General features: G+C 39.9%; 1 protein-coding gene across 2 annotated transcripts in view; it reads right to left on the reverse strand.

Annotated features, from left to right (window-relative positions):
• The window catches only part of WDR3 (WD repeat domain 3), a 40,498-nt gene that overhangs the window by 9,840 nt on the left and 8,920 nt on the right, over positions 1 to 21,738 (reverse strand). For both annotated transcript variants that reach the window (XM_033436600.2, XM_004263251.4), the window contains exons 5-21: positions 21,553 to 21,631; positions 20,271 to 20,366; positions 18,907 to 19,020; positions 18,650 to 18,751; positions 17,660 to 17,757; positions 16,622 to 16,729; positions 15,870 to 16,100; positions 13,013 to 13,106; positions 10,566 to 10,667; positions 9,227 to 9,312; positions 8,928 to 9,063; positions 8,147 to 8,203; positions 7,031 to 7,131; positions 6,695 to 6,806; positions 6,414 to 6,548; positions 6,077 to 6,127; positions 5,485 to 5,550 (exon numbers count right to left, since the gene is read on the reverse strand). In XM_033436600.2, coding sequence (XP_033292491.1) covers positions 5,485 to 5,550; positions 6,077 to 6,127; positions 6,414 to 6,548; positions 6,695 to 6,806; positions 7,031 to 7,131; positions 8,147 to 8,203; positions 8,928 to 9,063; positions 9,227 to 9,312; positions 10,566 to 10,667; positions 13,013 to 13,106; positions 15,870 to 16,100; positions 16,622 to 16,729; positions 17,660 to 17,757; positions 18,650 to 18,751; positions 18,907 to 19,020; positions 20,271 to 20,366; positions 21,553 to 21,631 — 1,768 coding nt within the window. The remainder of the gene's footprint in view (positions 1 to 5,484; positions 5,551 to 6,076; positions 6,128 to 6,413; positions 6,549 to 6,694; positions 6,807 to 7,030; positions 7,132 to 8,146; positions 8,204 to 8,927; positions 9,064 to 9,226; positions 9,313 to 10,565; positions 10,668 to 13,012; positions 13,107 to 15,869; positions 16,101 to 16,621; positions 16,730 to 17,659; positions 17,758 to 18,649; positions 18,752 to 18,906; positions 19,021 to 20,270; positions 20,367 to 21,552; positions 21,632 to 21,738) is intronic.

The raw sequence follows: 21,738 nt of genomic DNA on the forward strand, positions 1-21,738 counted from the left end.
CACCCTGGGAAGTGCCCTCACTGGCAGGGAGGTCAGCCAGGACAGAGGGAGAGCTTCAGAGCCTTGGAGGAGAAAACAGCAACCGATCTGCAGCAGCTGGAATAGAGACCTGCACAGGGGGTCAGTGCACCCGCTCTACACTCCCCAGCCTGAGATGCACGTCTGCCAGTACGGGCAAGGGCTGGGTGTGGAAACTTGGGCTTTGGAGAGGTGCTGTTGTGTGGGCAGTGTGCGAGGGGAGGCGCGGGAGCCACCCTGCAGCCGTTTTCCCTGAGCGAGCTCTCAGGCGGCAGGACACTGCCTACATGAGCTCCAAGAGTGATCATGAGCTGCCTCTGCTCCCATCATGTGCTCCGGGGGCACACATGAGCCACCACTGCCGCTGAGAACCCCACAACCAGGCACCAGCCACTGCATCTGCACACCCTCTATTAAGGGGATAATGGCCAGCACACGCTGAGAAAAGAGGCAACAGGCATCCATACGAAAATCAGCCCTTGCACCAAAAATATTAAACCCACACAGGCTACACAGGGATGCTCCCACATAAAAACAGCCCTCCAAGACCACAGTAGATAGACCTCTTCAGTCTAATAAGACACTGATTTCAAAAAGGAGATAATGAAAATACTGAAGGAATTAAGAAAGGCTATCAACAGAAATGCAGAGTACTAGAAAAAGGAACTAGAAACAGTAAAGAGGAACCAAGAAAAATTAGAAAACTCATTTGTCGAGACAAAAACTGAACTACAGGCAATGAACAGCAGAATAAGTAATGTAGAACGAATAAGTGACCTGGAAGATAGAATGATGGAAATCACCCATTAGGACAGCAGACAGAAAGCCAAATGAGAAAAAAATGAAAGCAATATAAGAGACCTATGGGATAATATAAAGTGTACCAATCTACACATAATCGGGATTCCAGAAGGGGAAGAGAAAAGGGGACTGAAAATGTATTTGAAAAAGTATGGCTGAAAACTTCCCAAACCTAAAGAAGGAAACAGATAGAGCAGGTACAGGAAGCACAGAGGGTCCCAAACAAGGTAAACCCAAACCTACACCAAGACATATTATAATAAAAAAGGCACAAGTTAAAGATGAAGAGGATTCTCAAGGCAGCAAGAAAAAAACAGTTAATTATAAGGGAACCCCCATAAGGCTATCAGCAGATTTCTCTACAGAAACACTGCAGGCCAGAAGGGAGTGGCAAGATATATGCGAAGTCCTGAAAGGGAAGAATGTGCATCCGAGGATACTCTAGCCAGCAAGATTATCATTTAGAATAGAAGGAGGGATAAAGAATTTCTCAGACAAGCAAAAACTAAAAGAATATAGCAATACTAAACCTATCCTGAAGCAAATATTGAAAGGTCCTCTCTAAGCAGAAAAGGAGGAAAAATATATAGGGAAGAGAAAATTCACAACTGGAAAGCAACTCACATAAATAAGCCAGTACACAGATTAAAAAATAAAATAAAATTTTTGTGAACGTGATGATACCACAATGAATAGCAAAAGCATGAACGTGAAGATGTAAACAGGACATCAAAATCATAAAATGTGGGTGAGGAGAGTAAGAAAAGGTAGATTTTTCTTTTTTTCATTTCCTAGAATGTGTTTGAGCCTATATGACTACCAGTCTGAGACAAGCAGATATAGGACGGGGTTAACATACTTGAAAAACAGGATAACTACAAATGAAAAACATACAATAGAGTCACAAAAACCAAAAAGAACATAATATGAAAGAAAATCATCAAACCACAAAAGGAAAAACAAAGAAAAAGGGACAAAGATGAAATATTGAAAGGGAGGCAATGTAAAAAGATATTTCATGCAAACAGAAATGACAAGAAAGCTGGGGTTGCAATACTCATATTGGACAAAACAGACTTTAAAACAAAGCCCATAAAGAAGGACACTATATAATAATAAAAGGATCAATACAAGAAGAGGAGTTTACACTCATCAACAATGTATGCACCCAATACAGGAGCACCCAAATACATAAAACAAATACTAATATACAGGGACTTCCCTGGTAACACAGTGGTTAAGAGTCCGCTTGCCAATGCAGGGGACACGAGTTTGAGCCCTGGTCTGGGAAGATCCCACATGTCACGGAGCAACTAAGACCATGTGCCACTACTGAGCCTGCGCTCTAGAGCCCACGAACCACAACTACTGAGCCTACGTGCCACAACTACTGAAGCCTGTGCACCACAACAAAGAGAAGCTACCGCAATGAGAAGCCCACGCACCGCAACAAAGAGTAGCCCCCACTCGCTGCCACTAGAGAAAGCCCACATGCAGCAACGAAGACCCAACGCAGCCAAAAATAAAAATAAATTTAAATAAAAAGAAAATACTAGGGCTTCCCTGGTGGCGCAGTGGTTGAGAGTCTGCCTGCCGATGCAGGGGACATGGGTTCGTGCCCTGGTCTGGGAGGATCCCACTTCCCGCGGAGTGGCTAGGCCCGTGAGCCATGGCCGCTGAGCCTGCGCATCCGGAGCCTGTTCTCCACAATGGGAGAGGCCACAACAGTGAGAGGCCCGCGTACCACAAAAAAAAAAAAAAAAAAAAAAAAAAAAGAAAATACTAATATACATAAAGGGAAAAACTGACAATACAATAGTAGGAGACTTTAAAACCCTACTCACATCAATGGACTGATCTTCTAGACAGAAAATCAAGGCAACAGAGATCTTAAATGACACAATAGAACAGTTACACTTAATTGATATTTTCAGGACATTACATCCAAAAAAACCAAAATACCTTTCAAAATTGCAACCCAAAACTAAAATACTTAGCAATAGACCTGACCAAGAAAGTGAAAGACTTATACACTGAGAACTATAAAACCTTAATAAAGAAAGTTGAAGATGATTCAACGAAATGGAAAGATAGGGACTTCCCTGGTGGCACAGTGGTTAGGAATCTGTCTGCCAACACAGGGCACACAGGTTCGAGCCCTGGTCCAGGAAGATCCCACATGCCATGGAGCAACTAAGCCCATGTGCCACAACTACTGAGCCCACGCTCTAGAGCCTGCAAGCCACAACTACTGAGCCCACGTGCCACAACTACTGCAGCCTGCGCGCCTAGAGCCCGTGTACTGCAACAAAGAGTAGCCCCCACTCGCCACAACTAGAGAAAGCCCGCATGCAGCAATGAAGACCCAATGCAGGCAGAAATAAATAAATAAATTTATTTATTTTTTAAGAAAAGAAATGGAAAGATATCCCATGTTCTTGGACTGGAAGAATACTGTTAAAATGGGCATACTACCCAAGGCAATTTACAGATTTAATGTGATCCCTATCAAATTACCCATGACATTTTTCACAGAACTAGAACAAATAATCCTAAAATTTATATGGAACCATAAAAGACCCAGAATTGCCAAAGCAATCCTGAAGAAAACGAACAAAGCAGGAGGCATAACCCTCCCAGACTTCAGACAATACTACAAAGCTACAGTAATCAAAACAACATGGTATTGGCACAAAAAGAGACATATGGATCAATGGAACAGAATAGAGAGCTCAGAAATAAACCCACACACCTACTGTCAAGTAACCTTCAACAAAGGAGGCAAGAACATACAATGGGAAAAAGACAGTCTCTTCAGCAAGTGGTGTTGGGAAAGCTAGACAGCTGCATGTAAATTGATGAAGTTAGAACACACCCTCTCACCATACACAGAAATAAACTCAAAATGGCTTAAAGACTTAAACATAAGGCATGACACCATGAAACTCCCAGAAGAGATTATAGACAAAACATTCTCTGACATAGATAGTACCAATATTTTCTTAGGTCAGTCTCCCAAGGCAATAGAAATAAAAACAAAAATAATTAAATGGGACATAATCAAACTTACAAGCTTCTGCACAGCAAAGGAAACCATAAAAAAAATGAAAAAACAACCTACAGAATGGGAGAAAATATTTGTGAATGATGTGACTGACAAGGACTTAATTTCCAAAACATACAAACAGCTCATACAACTCTGTAACAAAAAAAAAAACAACCCAATTGAAAAATGGGCAGAAGACCTAAACAGACATTTCTCCAAAGAAATACAGATGGCCAATAGGCATATGAAAAGATGCTCAACATTGCTAATTATTAGAGAAATACAAATCAAAACTACAATGAGGTACTACCTCACAGTGGTCAGAATGGCCACATTAAAAACTCTACAAATAACAAACGTTGGAGAGGATGTGAAGAAAAGGGAACCCTCTTACACTGTTGGTGGAAATGTAAGTTGGTACAGCCACTATGGAAAACAGTATGGAGGTTCCTCAAGAAACTAAAAATAGAATTACCATATGATCCATCAATCCCACTCCTGGGAATATATCCAGACAAAACTCTAATCCAAAAAGATACGTGCACCCTTATGTTCATAGCAGCACTATTCACAACAGCCAAGACATGGAAAAAACCTAAATGTCCATCAACAGATGAATGGATAAAGAAGATGTGGTACACTAGAGGGGTGGGATAGGGAGGGTGGGAGGGAGACGCAAGAGGGAGGGGATATATGTATACATATAGCTGATTCACTTTGTTATACAGCAGAAACTAACACAACATTGTAAAGCAATTATACTCCAATAAAGATGTTTAAGAAAAAAAAAGACGTGGTACAAATGTACAATGGAATACTACAGAACCATAAAAAAGAACAAAATATGCCATTTGCAGCAACATGGATGCAACTAGAGATTATCATACTAAATGAACTAAGTCAGAAAGAGACACAAATACCATATGATATCACTTAAATGTAGAATCTAAAACATGACACAAATGAACCCATCTACAAAACAGAGACAGACTCACGGACATAGAGAACAGACTTGTGGCTGCTTTGGGGGAGGGATGGAGTAGGTGGTTGGGGTTAGCAGATGTAAGCTATTATATATGGAATGGATAAACATCAAGGTCCTACTGTATAGCACAGGGAACTATATTCAGTATCCTATGATAAACCATAATGGAAAAGAATTTATAAGAATGTATATATAACTGAATTAGTTTGCTGTACAGCAAAAATTAACACAACATTGTAAATCAACTACACTTCAATTTTTAAAAAGTCTATAATCAAAAAAGCAAACAAACAAAAACCCCCACTTATTGCTCACCCCACCCCTGTGATCCACATTCAGTAGGTTTGGGCTAGGGCCTGGGAATTTCCTTTTCTAACAAGTTCTCAGGGGATGCTGATGCTTCTGGTCTGGGTGCTCCACTTTGAGAACTACTGCCATAAAGTAAAGGAATTAGAATAGGAGCTCTTAACACTTATTTGGTGATTTTAGGGTCAAATCTAGAAAAAGGGCAATTTCATGCTGTTTTTATTTCTTATAAGTGTTTCCTTTGTGTTTTTCTTTAGATTTTAATAAAATACTTTTTGGAAATAAAAAAAAATTAAAAATGAGATACTGCATTCTAGTATCAACTTACTGCTTTGACCGTTTCAATAGTTTTCTTTCCAGTAAAGTAATTGTCACCTTGAGTCTCTCCCGGAACCTGCCAGGAACAAAGAGATCCTTTAACAATTTCATTGACAGGTGTTAAAGAGCCAATAAATTAATCTTATATCCAGAAAAGAACAGACATTACTATGTTACGATGACTGTTACATGGTGTTATCAGCTACCATTAACTGAGTACTTAGTAAGTGCCAGACACTATGTTAAATGTGTTATATGCATTATCAGAAGAATACCCTGCTCTACAACACGTTTAAAGAGAATGCCCAATTTCTCAATTTTTTTCTGATTTTTGATTTACAGTGAAACAACTGCCTGAAGCCTCCTTAAAAAAAAGCCAGAACGAAAATCATTCAATACCAAATCTGGTCAATCATTTGTCCCATAAAATCAGGATATACAGCTGGATTAAGAAGGACTACATAGATTCCTTCCCGTATCAGCTGTGGATGACTTTGACATCTAGTCCCAATTCGAATCCCATTAGAAATTCTTGAAATTACAGTAAATTCCAATAAGATAATTACAGGACACAGTCTGAGGGTCCCGAAAGATTTACTTACTACTGGTTGGTCTTCTTTGGCCACACTCTCCTCATATTCTGCTTCCCTTTGCTGACAAGAGATAGATATGAATTAATTTCAAAGAAAAAACATGACCCCTATGTGAAGTGAAATGAGACAGTGAGAAGCTGCTTCTTTCACAATCCAACCCCCTTATGGCATCTCTGTTTCCGCTTGGCTGCCGAAGTGGTGTCAGCAGTCTTGGAAACATCTTTTGGAGCTCAATGGACTTGCACTGACTGAGGTGTGACAGCACTAGACAGGAAACTCGAGCTGAGACAGCGTGTCAGATACTGACACCCACCAGCACATTTGTAACCAAGGCTGAACACCTTACCATCTCCCTTTCTTCCTCAAGAATAAGAGGCTCCCTTGTTCTCTCCCAAAGTCTCAGAGATTTGTCATGGGACGATGATACAATATAGTCCCCACTGGGGCTTACAGCCAAGCACCATATTTCCTGGTGATGCCCCTGCAGAGAGAAAGGACAAAAAACAAAAATCCTGAGTAAGAATACCTTATTCATAGACTGCTAACTGCTTACAATAGTGGGAAATCAACACTTGATCTTAAAAGAAGTTCTTAAGTACTGAGCAAGCAAAGCAGGCAAGAGGTTACCTCCAGAGTTTGTATGTGTTCAAATTTGTCTGCATCCCACTGCTTAATCTTATGGTCTTTCCCAGCAGTGAAGAAGAGGTGAGACTTGGGTACAAACTTTAGGTACATCACACTGAAAAGTGAGAGAAGTACTCAAATGTCATCAAATTCCTCATCATTAAAAAGAGTCTTATACACATAAATAGCTTTTGAATAGCTAGTTCTAGAGTGTCTGACTATATTTTAGAATTTTTAATTTCTGACTATCTGAGAACACTAAATAATAGACACAGATGCTCCCGGGAAATGATACCTACAGGTGACTCAATGGGAGGTCTTTGAAAAGATGACACCTACCTGTCATCATGTGCAAACAGAGACTTGTGGCAGTCCCCAAAGTCCAGACCCCAGATCTTCACATTCCTGTCAGCAGAGCCAGTTGCTATCAGTGCTCCATCCTAGGAGGAAGAGAAGTAAAACATTACTTGATTATCTAAAACTCTAATTGGAGAAAAGCTAACCAAAACATGTATCCCATTTCTTTCAAAAACATTAATGCCAAAAAATTAATTTCACCTCTTTACCAAGAGCACCTACATCCTCTCTTTTACCTACAGATCTACTTATAAAGCTTGTAAGTAAGCAAGAACTCTGTGGCTTAGATGTTTTGGTCCTGCTACAGGACAGTGTTATGCCTTGATGGAGGTTATGTTTACTTTGTTCAACAGATAGAATAAAGAATCTCTAATCTCTGTCATAGAGTTTGGGGGGAGAGAAGAGGGAAAGAGAAGAATAAGGCTGGGAAAGAATCTACTATATAGAATGTTTACGACCTAGCCCTTTTTATGCCATGTCTCCTATCACTGATTTTCTTACCTTTCCTGTTTTAGCACCTAGTTCAAATTGCTGTCAACATAACAAGAAAACTGAAAATATTTTCTGACACCAATTTATTCTTGTCTGCACTGAGTGCAGACAAGCTAGAGCAGGGGCCAATTCCTTTTACACAGACTAGACATTGTTTTTAAATATATATTGCCACTCCTAATCATAACTAGACATTACAAAAAATATGACTTTGGTCAAGAGACTAGAAGTATACATAACGCAAAATACCGTAAATATTGCAAAGTTCCATTTTCCTTACAAACATTATACTTCAGAACAAAGGGGGCTGCCTTTTTGAAAGTTCTTCATATTCTAGGGTGTTCTACCAGTTATATTATTTTTATACAAGAAAATACTATTTGGGGAATCCAAAACAGGGAGTTGGTTATGAGGATTAATTCAGGTATCCGTGAAAATATTCTAAAAGCATTAAAGAAATATATATATCTAAGGTATGATTTTTTTTAGGATAGTCAGTTATACAACAAACTGAAAAATACTAAAATGAAGCTATCAAGCCAAGAACTAAGATAGCATTTTAGAAAAGACAACTTGTTACTGAGACACTATTTAAATTTTACTTACATAAGAGATGTCCATGCATATGACAGGCAGTTTGTGTCCATACAGTGAGAGAAAAAACTGAACATTTAAAAATAAAAAAAGAATATAAATAACTCATGTCTATAAAACACAGGTATAATTTATTACCTGTAGACCTAAAATATAACTTTAAGTACAATGCTAAGACTGTTCTGGATTGCTTTATGTCTGTAGTTTCAAAGAAGACAGTCAAACCACTGAAGGTGACTTGTACCCATATCCAGCATACAACCCCTGCGTGCACTTGCCAAGAATGCTGCAATACAGTGGAGCCAGGGCTGCTGCAGAAGCCTATTCCCTCAGTCAGAATATGGAACAGAGACGTTCTCTGGATCTCTTAGCTGAAAAGTCTCTGGAGCACTTGTTTCACAACAATATTTCCAGGCCCAATCCAGTCCCACTGAGACTCTGGGCATAGAGCCCAGTAATCTATATTTTTAAAAGCAACTCAAATGATCCTGACTCACAGCCAAGTGTGGAATCACTGCCTAAGACACCTAGCATCGCTCTTAAAAATACTGGCCACGACAGGATTTTCTGTCCACAGATTTTCTGAACATATGAAATACAACTTGCTTTAAACAAAATTTATGAACCAAAGGATTCTTTTAAAACCCTAGCCTTCCTAGTGTACTTGCAATGTTTTGATTCACAAATTTTTAGAAACATACTACTGCTGGGAACACTCAAGGACACTTCTGTATAGTCTCAACCCAAGGTCAGTCAGAAAGAAAGCAAATATCCATAGGCATAACCATTGTACCTTTAAAGTATCAACATAGAAAACTTTCACAGTACAGTCCAGCAAAGACACAGCCAACAGCTTTTGATTGGGAGAGTAACTGACACACAGAACTTCTTCATCTAGTTGCAAGGTTCGGGTTTGCTTCACAGAAAGCCTAGCATTACAGAAAGTATCAAGAAAAATGAGTACGAAGGCACAAAAAAATTCCAAAAACCCTCTGGAGCTCAACAGAAATATCAATACATGTCAAAAACCCATTCAATGGTTCCCGATTTTCACTCCCCAAAAATGGACACAAATAAAAAATGTCCACTCACCTCTTCTGGGTACTGTTTTCATCTTTCACCAACTCAAAATCCCAGAACTTGACAGATTTATCTGCACCACCTGTCACAAAGCCACGCTGAAAATCAAATGACATTTCCGTTAAAAAAAATCTTAGTATAGAAACTTTAATAAGACACCTCAAAATAGTATAAAAGACCATTTTTATTTAATGGCATGGGATAAGAATTAGGATATGTGGTTTTTCCTTAACTCCCTTCATTGCTCTTTATGGGATGCCACCACAGATCCTACTGGAGAACTCCTAGCAGAGACTAATGTAGTCAGATGATAACTAGTGTAAAGTTCTAGTTATACTTTCATTCAGCATCAGGAACAAAGACTCAATGAACACTGCAGGGTAAGGCAACAGTCAAAAGAATTTGCTATGAAGTATTCAATTGGTTTTATCACATTTTAGTGTTAGTGTAAGCTATAAGGACTATAGAGTCAGAAAACTACATCTCAAATGTCTATTCTGCTATTTCAGAGATTTGTAACATGGGAAAATAACCTTATAATGACCCTCAGTGTTGGTGCAGTTGTAAGGACTACCTAGTTTATAAAATCATTGTGAAAATAACAATAATGACATGATGGACGTGAAAACACTTTGGAAAAGAGAACACTCCACAAATGCTAGATGTTGCTACTATTTAAATTTTAAATGCTGTTTCATTTCTGACCCCAAATGGCATTACCCAGTCTAAATTCCAGGTTCCTTTTTTTCCAAAAATATCTACTTTCAATGAATGAAGGTTTGCCACCATTGGGAGTATTCAAATAAATGGGCCACAATCCCTTAAGGTGTTGTCAAAAACTATCTCAAAATGTTCTGAGCAACAGCACCATTACTGGAATAAGTACACAGTTCTCCAGGGTGACTCCTTTGAAGGGAAATACACCGTTATTGACTTGAAAAGGTTCACATATTTACTAAAAAATCACTAGATTTATATAGTCATAGATGTGTGGACTAAAAGGGAAGCACAAAAGTCTACTCTATCCTCCACATTGTGTTGCCCCAGGAAGTATTTCCTCTTAAGAAGTATCACAAACCACTGGTACAAAGTCAGGAGGGTAAGCAATTTGATGTCATGGAGCTGATGATGAACAGCAGCTGAACAAGATTTCAAATCATAATGACAGCTATTCATATTATCAGGCACAAGATATGGCATCATATATAAAAGCTAGACATTAGACAGAAGTGGGCTTTCTTTAAAGAAACCCTGAGACAAATCCCTGTTAGGCAGCAGTAGAACTTGATATAAGAAATGGGAAGTACAGCCAGAGTACTGAAGCCCAGATCTTAACATCTGGTTTAGTTACCTGATCTGGAGAGAGAGACAAGGACCATAAAGCTCCACCATGTGCATCTATTGTCTCCAGCAGATTTCCTGAGGCCAAGTCATAAAGCTGCAGCTTTCCTGTCTTTGGAAGACACAAAATGAACACACAACCTACACAGTTTCATAACCAAGCAGCAACAACGTAGCTAACTGCTTAGGAAACGGGCTTCCACGGTCCATGCTCTGTACTTCCTCTGTGAATAAATGTTGTTAAATCCCCTACGGACATGTTGGGTTAATCCTGGCAGGGTTGCTATACTGTACAACTAAGGAACAGTACAACCTTGTAGTACAGGATTACTGTCACTTCCACTGGTTTCCTCAACTTCAAAAGGTAAATATCATGGCCACAGGCATATCAAAATAAACATAAGAGCAAATGGGGAACTTAAAAACCTTTAAAAAACTTAATCAGTCCTTTAAGTGGACTATCCTCTATGGTAGTTGGCTTAACCAACTCTTGATTTCCCCCTCTAGAATACACTGATAATGAGAAATACTACCTACAATGCTAGGGAGGGCAATGAACTTGAAAAAAACAAAATCACAGTAGCTTAGAAAGCTATCAGCCACGCTTCCTGTTTAGACCATGTTAATGCTGTGGTCATGGTGCCAGCACGGAACACACACAGTGGCAAAGCCTGCTCTATGACAAGCCTGTGCACATGTGGTGGAAAGAACGTAAGGGGAAGACTTGAATCCCAGGGCTGCTTCTCTCTAACTCTGACTGTGGGTAAATTCATCTCCGTGAGCCCATTTTTCCATGTGAAAAATGGAGTTTATATCGCCAACCCCTCTAAGCTGTTGTGGGGATGAAATGAGATCATGTATGTTAGCAGCACGGCACAGAGACTAGGCTAGGGATTCTGTCTGAGCCATACAAAGTCTTTGAAGCAATGTGCAAAATGTTTTCCCAATAGCAGATAGTAAATGGACATTTGTTAAAAGAATGAATGAAAACTGAGGAAAACTTTTAACTGAAATTTAATGTTCTTTCACTGACACTGACCCTAAAATCTCTCCAGCTTATTTTACACTTTTTGCTGGACCAAAAATATCCATTATGATAACATAGGTTTTTGTAATAAAATAATCATGTGCACATGGCATTAGTTTAGGGGGATAATAATGACAAATACTTGCAAAGCACTTTTCAAAATATTCCATAGACCTTATTCCACTTTATTTCCACTACCACCCCTACTACTACCATTCGTGCTACTTCTGCTACTAGTTCTTATTTATTAGTTATTTGCTGGGAGCCAGTCTCTGTGCTAAGTGCTTTGCAGACTGTGAGGCAGGTTATTTACATCATTTTACATGAAAAAACTAAGGCTCACAGGGTTGAGTAACTTGCCCAAAAGGTCTTATAGCCAGTAAGTGGAAGAGCTGGGATTCTAACCTAGGCCCATCTGGCAGAAAAGGCTCTGCGAAAAAGCAAGTGTCACCATTCCATTGTGTAGATAATGAAACACACTAAGAGAAGTTATATGACTTTCTCCAAATTACCCATTTCGTAAGGGGAAGAACCTGAATCCAAATCCATGTCTGCTTATTCCCTCATGGTTATCTCCCAATCTGATTAGCAGCTGAGGACTTCATCAGTCAGGCTGTCTTTACCAAATGCTTCTATCTGCCACGCATGATGCTGGTACTTAATGTCTTTTATCATCAGTCTTCTCAAAACACAATTACACATGTGCTCATAAAAAGATGCATGAAAGGCTGATCTCCAAAATGTTAGTGACAGTTATCTCAAGGTCATGATTTTAATTTTCTTTGTAATGTGACATAAGATTTGGTTTTAAAAAAAAAACACAAAGAAAACAAAACTTAAAAATAAAAACCTCGTGCTTCCCTGGTGGTGCAGTGGTTAAGAATCCACCTGCTGATGCAGGGGACAAGGGTTCGATCCCTGGTCCGGGAAGATCCCACATGCCACGGAGCAACTAAGCCCACGCGCCACAACTACTGAGCCTGCCCTCTAGAGCCCGCAAACCACAACTACTTAGCCTGCGCTCAGGAGCCCGTGAGCCACAACTACTGAGCCTGCGCTCAGGAGCCCGTGAGCCACAACTACTGAGCCTGCGCTCAGGAGCCCGTGAGCCACAACTACTGAAGCCCGTGTATCTAGAGCCCGAGAGAAGCCACTGCAATGAGAAGCCCATGCACCGTGACGAAGATTGGCCCGTTTGCGCCGCAACTAGAGAAAGCCTGTGCGCAGCAACGAAAACCCAGTGCAGCCCAAAATAAATTAATTAAATAAAAATAAAAACCTCAAAAAAAAGGGCAATGAACTAACACCCTCTCATACTATCTGGCCCTAATACATTTCCCATATGTTAAAATAGAAAGCATATTTCTCAAACAACTTTAAGAATAACTGAGTAGAAAAAGTCCCCCAAATCCATGGAAAAGCCTGTTTACCTTTGTTCCTATGACCACCTGCCGATCACCAGGTACAAAGGATGAGCAAAGTGCATATTCGCAGGTCATCGTGCGAATACACTGCAGTGTAGACCTGTGAGAAAGAAGGAATAAAGAACTTGTATGTTAAGAGAACCTGCTTCTCCATCTGAGAGGTCAGCATGTACATTTCATACAAACTTAGCCACACAGAATGATCAATATGAGAAAGGATAAAGTCTGAATAACCCCGGCTTATTACAGTGAAGGGAGAAATTAGTAAGCGGCACCTAACTTTGTTTTCTTTCATGGCGGCTCCCAATCCTAAGGAACAGATTCTACGAAAGAGCTGAGAAAAGCATCTGCTGGGCTCAACAGACTGCCACTACAAAGAAGTGAGGCCAGAGGACTGCAAGTCGAATTAGCATACTGCATCCTTACAAGTACAGTTCATTTTACTGGACCATAAACATTCATCCATGCAACAAACAGATATCAAAGGCCCACTTCCTTCAACATTTACTGAATGCCAGGTACCGTTCTAGGTGCTGGAGATATAACAATGAATTAAACAGAAGAGGCCCCAAATCTCATAAAGCTTAACATCCTCTGGAAATGAGACAAATATTGGTGTAGCAGGTGCTAGCAGGTGCTATGGAGAAACACAGCACCTGGGGGAAGGGGACCAAGAGTACAAGGGTGGGAAGGGGATAGCAGGATGGCCATGTGATGAGAAGAGAGGGAGAAAGCCTTAGCCAAAAGGGGAATATGGTTCCACGCAGAAAGGGAGCACAACAGCCATGACACAGGCACGCTCCTGTCGCCTGTAAGGGATAACGAAAAGGCCAGGGTGGCTCCACTGGAGAAGGGGAGAGTGGTAAGAGGCAATGTCTGTAAGGACTGTGGCTTGTAGTTAGTCTTTGTGAGCTGGAGCTCCTGGAAGTGATATAACTTCCATTATAAAAAGATTACACTGGCCGCTGTGTTGAGTATAGACCACAGAGGGGCAAGTAAGGAAGCATGGAAGACTGGTCAGAAAGCTATTACAATCCAGATAAGAGATGTTGGTGGTTTGAACCAGGTCATGGCAGCGCAGGTGATGAGATGTGGTTGAATTCCAGGTGAGTTTTGTTTTTTTAAACACTCATTTTTTTTTTTTTTTAAATTTATTTTTGGCTGCACTGGGTCTTCATTGCTGCGTCTTGGCTTTCTCTAGTTGTGGTGAGCATGGGCTACTCTTCATTGCGGTGTGCGGGCGTCTCATTGCGGTGGCTCCTCGTTGCAGAGCACGGGCTCTAGGCAGGTGGGCTTCAGTAGTTGCAGCGTGTGGGCTCAGGAGTTGCAGCGCACAGGCTCTAGAGTGCGCGGGCTTCAGTAGTTGTGGCACGCAAGCTCAGTAGTTGCGGCTCACAGGCTGTAGAGCGCAGGCTCAGTAGTTGTGGCACACAGACTTAGTTGCCCCATGGCATGTGGGATCTTCCCGGACCAGGGATCGAACCCATGTCCTGTGCATTGGCAGGTGTATTCTTAACCACTGGACCACCAGGGAAGTTTTGAAGGTAGAGCTGATAGGATTTGCTAATGCACTGGACATGAGAGAATCAAGAATGGCTACAAGGATTTGGGCTAGAAAAACCACAGAAAGTAATTATTTACTAATATGGGGAAGTCTGTAGGAACAGAGGGTGGGGAGACTACTGAAGAAATGAAGATCACAAGTATGGTTTGGACATATAAAAATCTGAGATGCCTAATTAGACATCCAAGGGTGATACAAACAAAAGCTTTGGACCTATGAGTCTGAAGTTCAGGGAGAGGCTATGGCTAGAGATAGAAATTTAAGTGTCATCAGCTTATAGAAAGCCACCTGACTAGAGATCACAGAAAGTGAATGTAGACAGAGAAAAGTTTCAAAGACTCTGCCCTGAAGTATTCCAACAGTTAGAAGTCAGCAAAATAAAAAGGGTCTAGTCAAGACTGAGGAAAAAAAACAGCCAGCAGAGAAAGAGGAAGTAATGAAATTCAAACTGTTTCAAAGAGGAGAAAAGTTATCAATTCAAAGACAGTGTCAAACGAAGCTTATTGGTCACTGGATTTTGAAACATGAACACCACTGATGAGATGACAAGAGCTGTTTTGGTGAAATGGTGGGGATAAAGGTCTGATGGAGAAAAGGAGTCAGAGGATGGGGGGAGATAATTGGAGAGAGAGATAAGGATGAAACAGGATTACTTCCTTCAAGATGGGAGATATTACAGTGTATCTGTATGCTGATGCGAACAATCCAACAGAGAGGGAAGATTAATGATGCAAGAGAGGAAGGAAAATTGCTAGAAGGAGAAATATAGCTTGTGATTACCTTTTGGTTAGGAGCACCAACAGTCATAGGAAGAAAGATTATGTGGATACAGATGCAGCTAAGGTGGGAGCATATGAACATTTTCTAGATGATTCCATTTCTTCAGTGAACTAGGAGGCAAGGTCATCAGCTTAAAGGGGCTACAGGTGTGAGGAGAGGTAAGAACATGTGAAATAGTCATCTAGGAAAGTGAGGAATGAGAAATCATGGTAAAATTACTGTAAAGCACTAAGAGCCTATTTGAATTTAGAGTAGGAAGTATGCTTGTGTTTTTCTCTAGCCAAGTACAGCAATAAGCTTCAGACATGGAATAAACTTACATTTTTTATACCAAATCTAAAAAGGCAATTTTTCCTACTCTAAACTCCACAGGCCTACAGTCAAAATGCACTGAAGATACATTTTGAGGGAACTGTATTTAGGGCTGTAACAATAACTAACCATCAAGAGTATTAAAAACTAACTCAAAGGGAAGAAAACACTATTGGATAAAGCCATAGAAAGCATCATTTCACAAACCTGTTCCATATCTTAACGGAATCAGCTGCTGCTGAAAGGACAGCGATATTGTCTGAGCTGAATGACAAAGTCCGCACATCACTGCGATGACCCCCAATGGTAATTCTGTTTGTCCTGACAGTCTGAGGAGCTGACATGGATGGATTCAGTGAATATAATTCCACCAAGTTGTTTTGCAGAAGGAAGACAGCCTTTAACTCTCCTTGAGGAGTATGAATCAAGTCAAAGGATCTGCATGAGAAAATATTCATAAATGTTCCAGCAACCATCTTAGCTCACAAGGTTAATTTTTTTCTAGGAGAAAAGCTTTGCAATGCCCTCCATCTATACAAAGTTTGAACAAGTATAAAGGATTTTACAAATAAGAGTGCTCTGAGTATTGGACAGTCATCTAGTATAGGCTTTTAAGTCCAAGAAACCTGAGCTCAGATACTGGCTCTGACTTGTTTCTGTGCATGTATTCTTTTTTATAAGTGACCGCAAATCCTTTTGGAATGTGGGGTATACATTTTTCTTTTTAACTGGCAGCAAAGAACTGTAAGTAAAAAGCTAAAACGCTATCATAAGAAAACAAATATGAGATGATGAGTAAGTGGGCCCATGGTGAGAGGCAGGAGCTGAGGCCACGATCACCATCTCCAGATACGTAATTTGCAGAGACTGCTTACAAATAGTGGGAAAAGCCAATACAATTTTGTAGCAACACTTCAGATACTTCTCTCAGATACCTCAGCTACTACATTTTCACTCACTTGATTTTGGCAGAAGTTTTGATGTTAGTCACCCGTTGGATTTCATCTTGCAGAGTCATTTCAACATTGACTTCAAGGTCTTCCTCCTCCTCTTTGCAAGAATTTAATCTAGATGAGAAAAAAAAAGACTATCATGCTATCACTTTTCTAGAAGAAGCTTTGCTATTACTTGAGTCGAGCTCTGGTCTGAGACCAACAACCTTTATTGAACCCGGAAGAGTCACTTAACCACACGGATTACCATGAGAATTAAACAATGTAGTGTACGTAAAAACGCTTTGTGAACCACAAAGCAATTAACATGAAGTGTTATTCCATCCTATGGGTACCCTCAATAAACGGATTCTGAATGCAAAAGCCCATAAAATTTCTGGGGACAAGTCTTTATAGTTCAAACTATCCCACTGAAGTGTTTCTGGTAAACTTCTCTAACTTCAGGACTTTTTAGAAAACCCATTACTTTGCACTTATAACCCAACCATGCCAAAAAACCCCAGAGGTCTCAAAAGATTTGCTTTGGCAAATAAAAATTTTTAAAAACTGGTGACTTTTTATTTCTTTGAGACTTGATAAATTTCAACCACTGAGAAACTGATTTCTATGGCTATAATGACCTATTTATTGTAAGGTTATACTGCCCCCAAACTCCAATTATGTAACTGTCCAACCAGTCTTCCTTCTCACAGTCCCAAAGGTCAGCACTATGCAACCTGGATTCCTTCTGTATAGGCTGTTGTCACCGAAGACACACTGCTAGCCTCTCAGAATTAAATCATTTAGAAGCCATGTTTGAACATCTGTACTGCCCTTCTCGTTCTGTGTGGCTCTGAGTGCAAGACCTAGGAATATGATAGTTATGAAGCTGTATTTAGAAATTAAAAACTTGGACTACCAGCACTCCATAAAATCTTCCCTAGCATTTAATGGTAATTGAAAACAGAGTAAATACTCCTTTAAAGAAGCCATAGTTTTTCCTTCAGTACTATGTGGCCCACCCACGATACTTGTTGACTAGTAGTAAATATTAAGAAAACACACTTTGCTTTCTTTTTAGCTTTCTTCATCTTCTTGTCTATTTTCTTCTGAATTTCCTCCTTGGAAAGGATACGAAACACTTCTAGCACAGAATCAGTCCCCTAGAAAGGCAAAAGGTTGATGTGAGTCCAGGAGAGGCAATTTGTAATTTAGCTTTTTCTCTGTAAGAACATTTCTCTTTCTTCCCTTACTAGTTGTATTACCATGGACAACTTAATCTCGTTGGGATTGCTGTCTCATCTGTAAAGTGGGAATTCACCACTTTCTACAATGTTACTCTGAGACTAAATAAGAAGTTAATGCTTTTTACAGGGTGACGTAAGTCAGAAAGAGAAAAACAAATACCATATGCTAACACATATATATGGAATCTTAAAAAAAAAAAATTGGTTCTGAAAAACCTAAGGGCAGGACAGGTATAAAGACGCAGACATAGAGAATGGACTTTAGGACATGGGGAGGGGAAAGGGTAAGCTGGGACAAAGTGCGAGAGTGGCATGGACATATATACACTACCAAATGTAAAACAGATAGCTAGTGGGAAGCAGCCGCATAGCACAGGGAGATCAGCTCGGTGCTTTGTTTCCACCTAGAGGGATGGGATAGGGAGGGTGGGAGGGAGACGCAAGAGGGAGGAGATATGGGGATATATGTACACGCATAGCTGATTCACTTTGTTATACAGCAGCAACTAACAGAACAATGTAAAGCAATTATACTCCAATAAAGATGTTTAAAAAAAAAACAGAAAAAAGAAGTTAATACTTTTAAATTGTTTAGAAAGGCAGGGATGTTTGCTAATAATAAGAAGAATAAGAGCAATTACTGTTGTTGGGCTAACAGAAGTTAGGGAATACAGATCCACACAATACCATATAAGGAAATCTTAACAGGACCAAAGAAAAATTCACCTCCACACTGAATACGAAAGAAGAACAAGTCTCTAAAGGAAGAGCCAAGTCCTTGTTATTTTCTTCTAAGCCTGGTACTCACATGGCAAGCAAGAATCCTGCCTGTCCGGTCGACTGCAAGGTTCACAACTCTGTCCCTTCCTTCCCGCATTATGGAACCAGCTTTTCTACATGTAAGGATGCGCTGCAGAGGAAGCAAGAGAAAAGATAAAGGTTAATAGTTCTGTTGACCCCTGAAAAGACATGACCCCAAGAAATGCAGGTGACAAAGATCTTCCCTAAAATGAATACTTTCCCACCACTCAACTCAACTGAAGGTAAGAAACAAAAATGAATTACATCCTCAGGAGCTTCATCCATCTCAAGGGTACCATCTTCTGCTTCATGTGTGTCCTGTATTCCAGGGGAAGACCCTTTGACTTTCTTGGGCTCTGGTTCTTCTGGGTCTTCAATCTGTTTTATAAAAATGGGAAAATAAAAGCTGAAATAGGGCTTGCCAGGTGGCTCAGTGGTTAAGAATCCGCCTGCTAATGCAGGGGACATGGGTTCGAGCCCTGGTCCAGAGAGATCCCACATGCCGCAGAGCAACTAAGCCCATGCGCCACAATTACTGAGCCTGTGCTCTAGAGCCCGCAAGCCACAACTACTGAAGCCCGCGTGCCTAGAGCCCGTGCTCCTCAACAAGAGAAGCCACCACAATGAGAAGCTTGAGCACTGCAATGAAGAGTAGCCCCTGCTGGCCACAACTAGAGAAAGCCCATGTGCAGCAATGAAGACCCAACACAGCCAAAAATAAATAAATACATTTATTTTAAAAAAAAAAAAAGCTGAAATAATTTGTTCCAGGAGGTGATTTTCCCCCCTAATGACTTAGAAACCTGTCCTTATAGCCACTGATAACTTCCATTTAGTGATCTCTCTGATCAAACCTCTTCAACGACAGCACATTCATCAGAATGTGTTAAAAACTGACCACATCAAGAACACAAACGAAACATTATTCATTATACCAGCTCCAATAACTTTCCACAGTCTAAGGACTATTGTTTCATAACAAGGTGAAAAAATGATGACCTCATTAATTTTAAAACCTTCTTAGGTGAAAGATCTACCATATTCTAGAGGGAAAGATTCATATTGGCATTACGAATTGAAAGACATTGCAAGAGAGGTTACATTTTCTCCTTAAATAAAAAAAAAGATAAACCCTAGCCTACTAATGAAGAACCCATCAAAATGGCTACTGGACACACTACCACACACCTAACTCCAGCTAAACCCTAAGGTCTATAACACCTTTCATTCATGCAAAATCTTTGATGATCTGAGAAAATGTGACAGATCTTCTCAGAATATACATATTTACATAAACATACACAAATTTCACACAGATTTTTGTTTGAGGGAAGAGGGTCACAGATATTCGGAAGTCCATCCATGGACACCCAAAGGTCAGGGAATATCAAGCTAAGAGCCCTACAGACTAAAACATTAACATTACCAAGAGCTGTCAGCCTAAAGCTATCCTTCTTCCAAGTGCAAATGAACCACAGAATGAAGAAAAAAAATTGTTTAGAAATCACAGTAAGAGAGAATTCCAATAGTATGTGAAGTACTCAAAACTTACATCTGATTCTAAATTCAGCAAGCCTATGAAATTGCTAAAACATGACACTGCCCATGATCAGAAAAGAAGCAATTACCTCTTGCAGGTAAGCTATGTCCCAAGCCCTCAGCTCACTGTCAGAAGCCCCAGTGATGAGTCGCTTTTCTTCTGACACCAGAACCAACCCCCACACCTACAGGGTATAAAAAGATTCAAATAATATGGTTATTAAGGGACTCCAGGATGCATGACATGACATTCCAAAAGTCTAAGTACACTGTAGTGAAATCTCTTTGGCATTGCAAAGTCTAATATTAAGACAACCCTTTCAAAATACACTACAAGAAAGCTCACTTTGAGAAAGAAAATGATCTGTGGCGGAAGTGTTGTTTATGGGGTAACTAGCAGTTTCTCTGTAATTTCCTATCCTTAAATTTAGATAATGGCTGTTCAGAATAAATCCTAACTAGAAGCCACTCAAAATAATGATTTCAAGCGTGGCAATTCTCTGATTTCAGCAGTGCCTTGCAAATGAAAGGTGCCCCATTAACGTCTATCAGAGCATAATTTTTAGCCTCAAACATCCATGAACTAACTAAAAAATGAAAAGAACAGTACTGTTGCAAATCAAGAAAGAATCTGCTTTTCCTCCTCATTAATTCTAGGGTGTGTATATTCCTCATATATTCTAGGGCATATATATACAAAAATATATATAATTGAGTTATAATTAACAAAATGTTAAATTAGTTTAAGGCATACAACACAGTGATTCAATATTTTTATACATCATGAAATGATCACCAAAATAAGACCAGTTACCATCCATCGCCATACAAAGTTGTTAAAATATTATTGACTATATACCCTATGTGTAGATTCCATCCCATGACTTACATATTTTATAGCTGGAAGTTTGTACCCCTTAATCACCTTCACCTATGCCTGGTATGAACAAAGCACAAAGGAGGATGCAAAGATGTAAAATATTCCCTGATCTCTACTGAACAGATCTATGTTCAGGTAATTATTATAATGGCTACAATTTGCTATTTACACGTCACCGGGCCAGGCACTGTATACACAGTATCATTAAACTTCCCTATGATCATAAAGGTGGATACTTATAATTTAGAAGTGATGAAACCCATATTCATGGGTTAAAAACTTATCCGAGGCCAATTTCTACTAAATGCCAGAGCAGCTGCATCTGCTCTGACGGTTGGCACTTTGTCCACCACTCCAACTTCTCTCTCTGAAGACAGTACATGTTGATTACTGTTAGCAGTAAAAACAAAGTCATGAAAGGGCCAGGGAAGAAACCATCTTTTCCTTTCTGCCTTGCTATTCTTTCCCTGGGCCCATGACCCTACATATACCTCAGTTCGGTGGCCGACCATTGTTTTGAAGCAGTGCTGGGTATCAAGGTCCCACCATTTCACCATGGTATCTTTCCCGCTAGAAGAAGAAATAGGAAAAAAATCTTATTAGGAAGAATCACTGAACTAACAGGAAAATCAAGGACTTATTTGTTGCCTTAAAAAGACAATACACAGCAATGATGT

Source organism: Orcinus orca, chromosome 1 (assembly GCF_937001465.1).
Source record: "Orcinus orca chromosome 1, mOrcOrc1.1, whole genome shotgun sequence".
Classification (NCBI taxonomy): Eukaryota; Metazoa; Chordata; class Mammalia; order Artiodactyla; family Delphinidae; genus Orcinus; species Orcinus orca.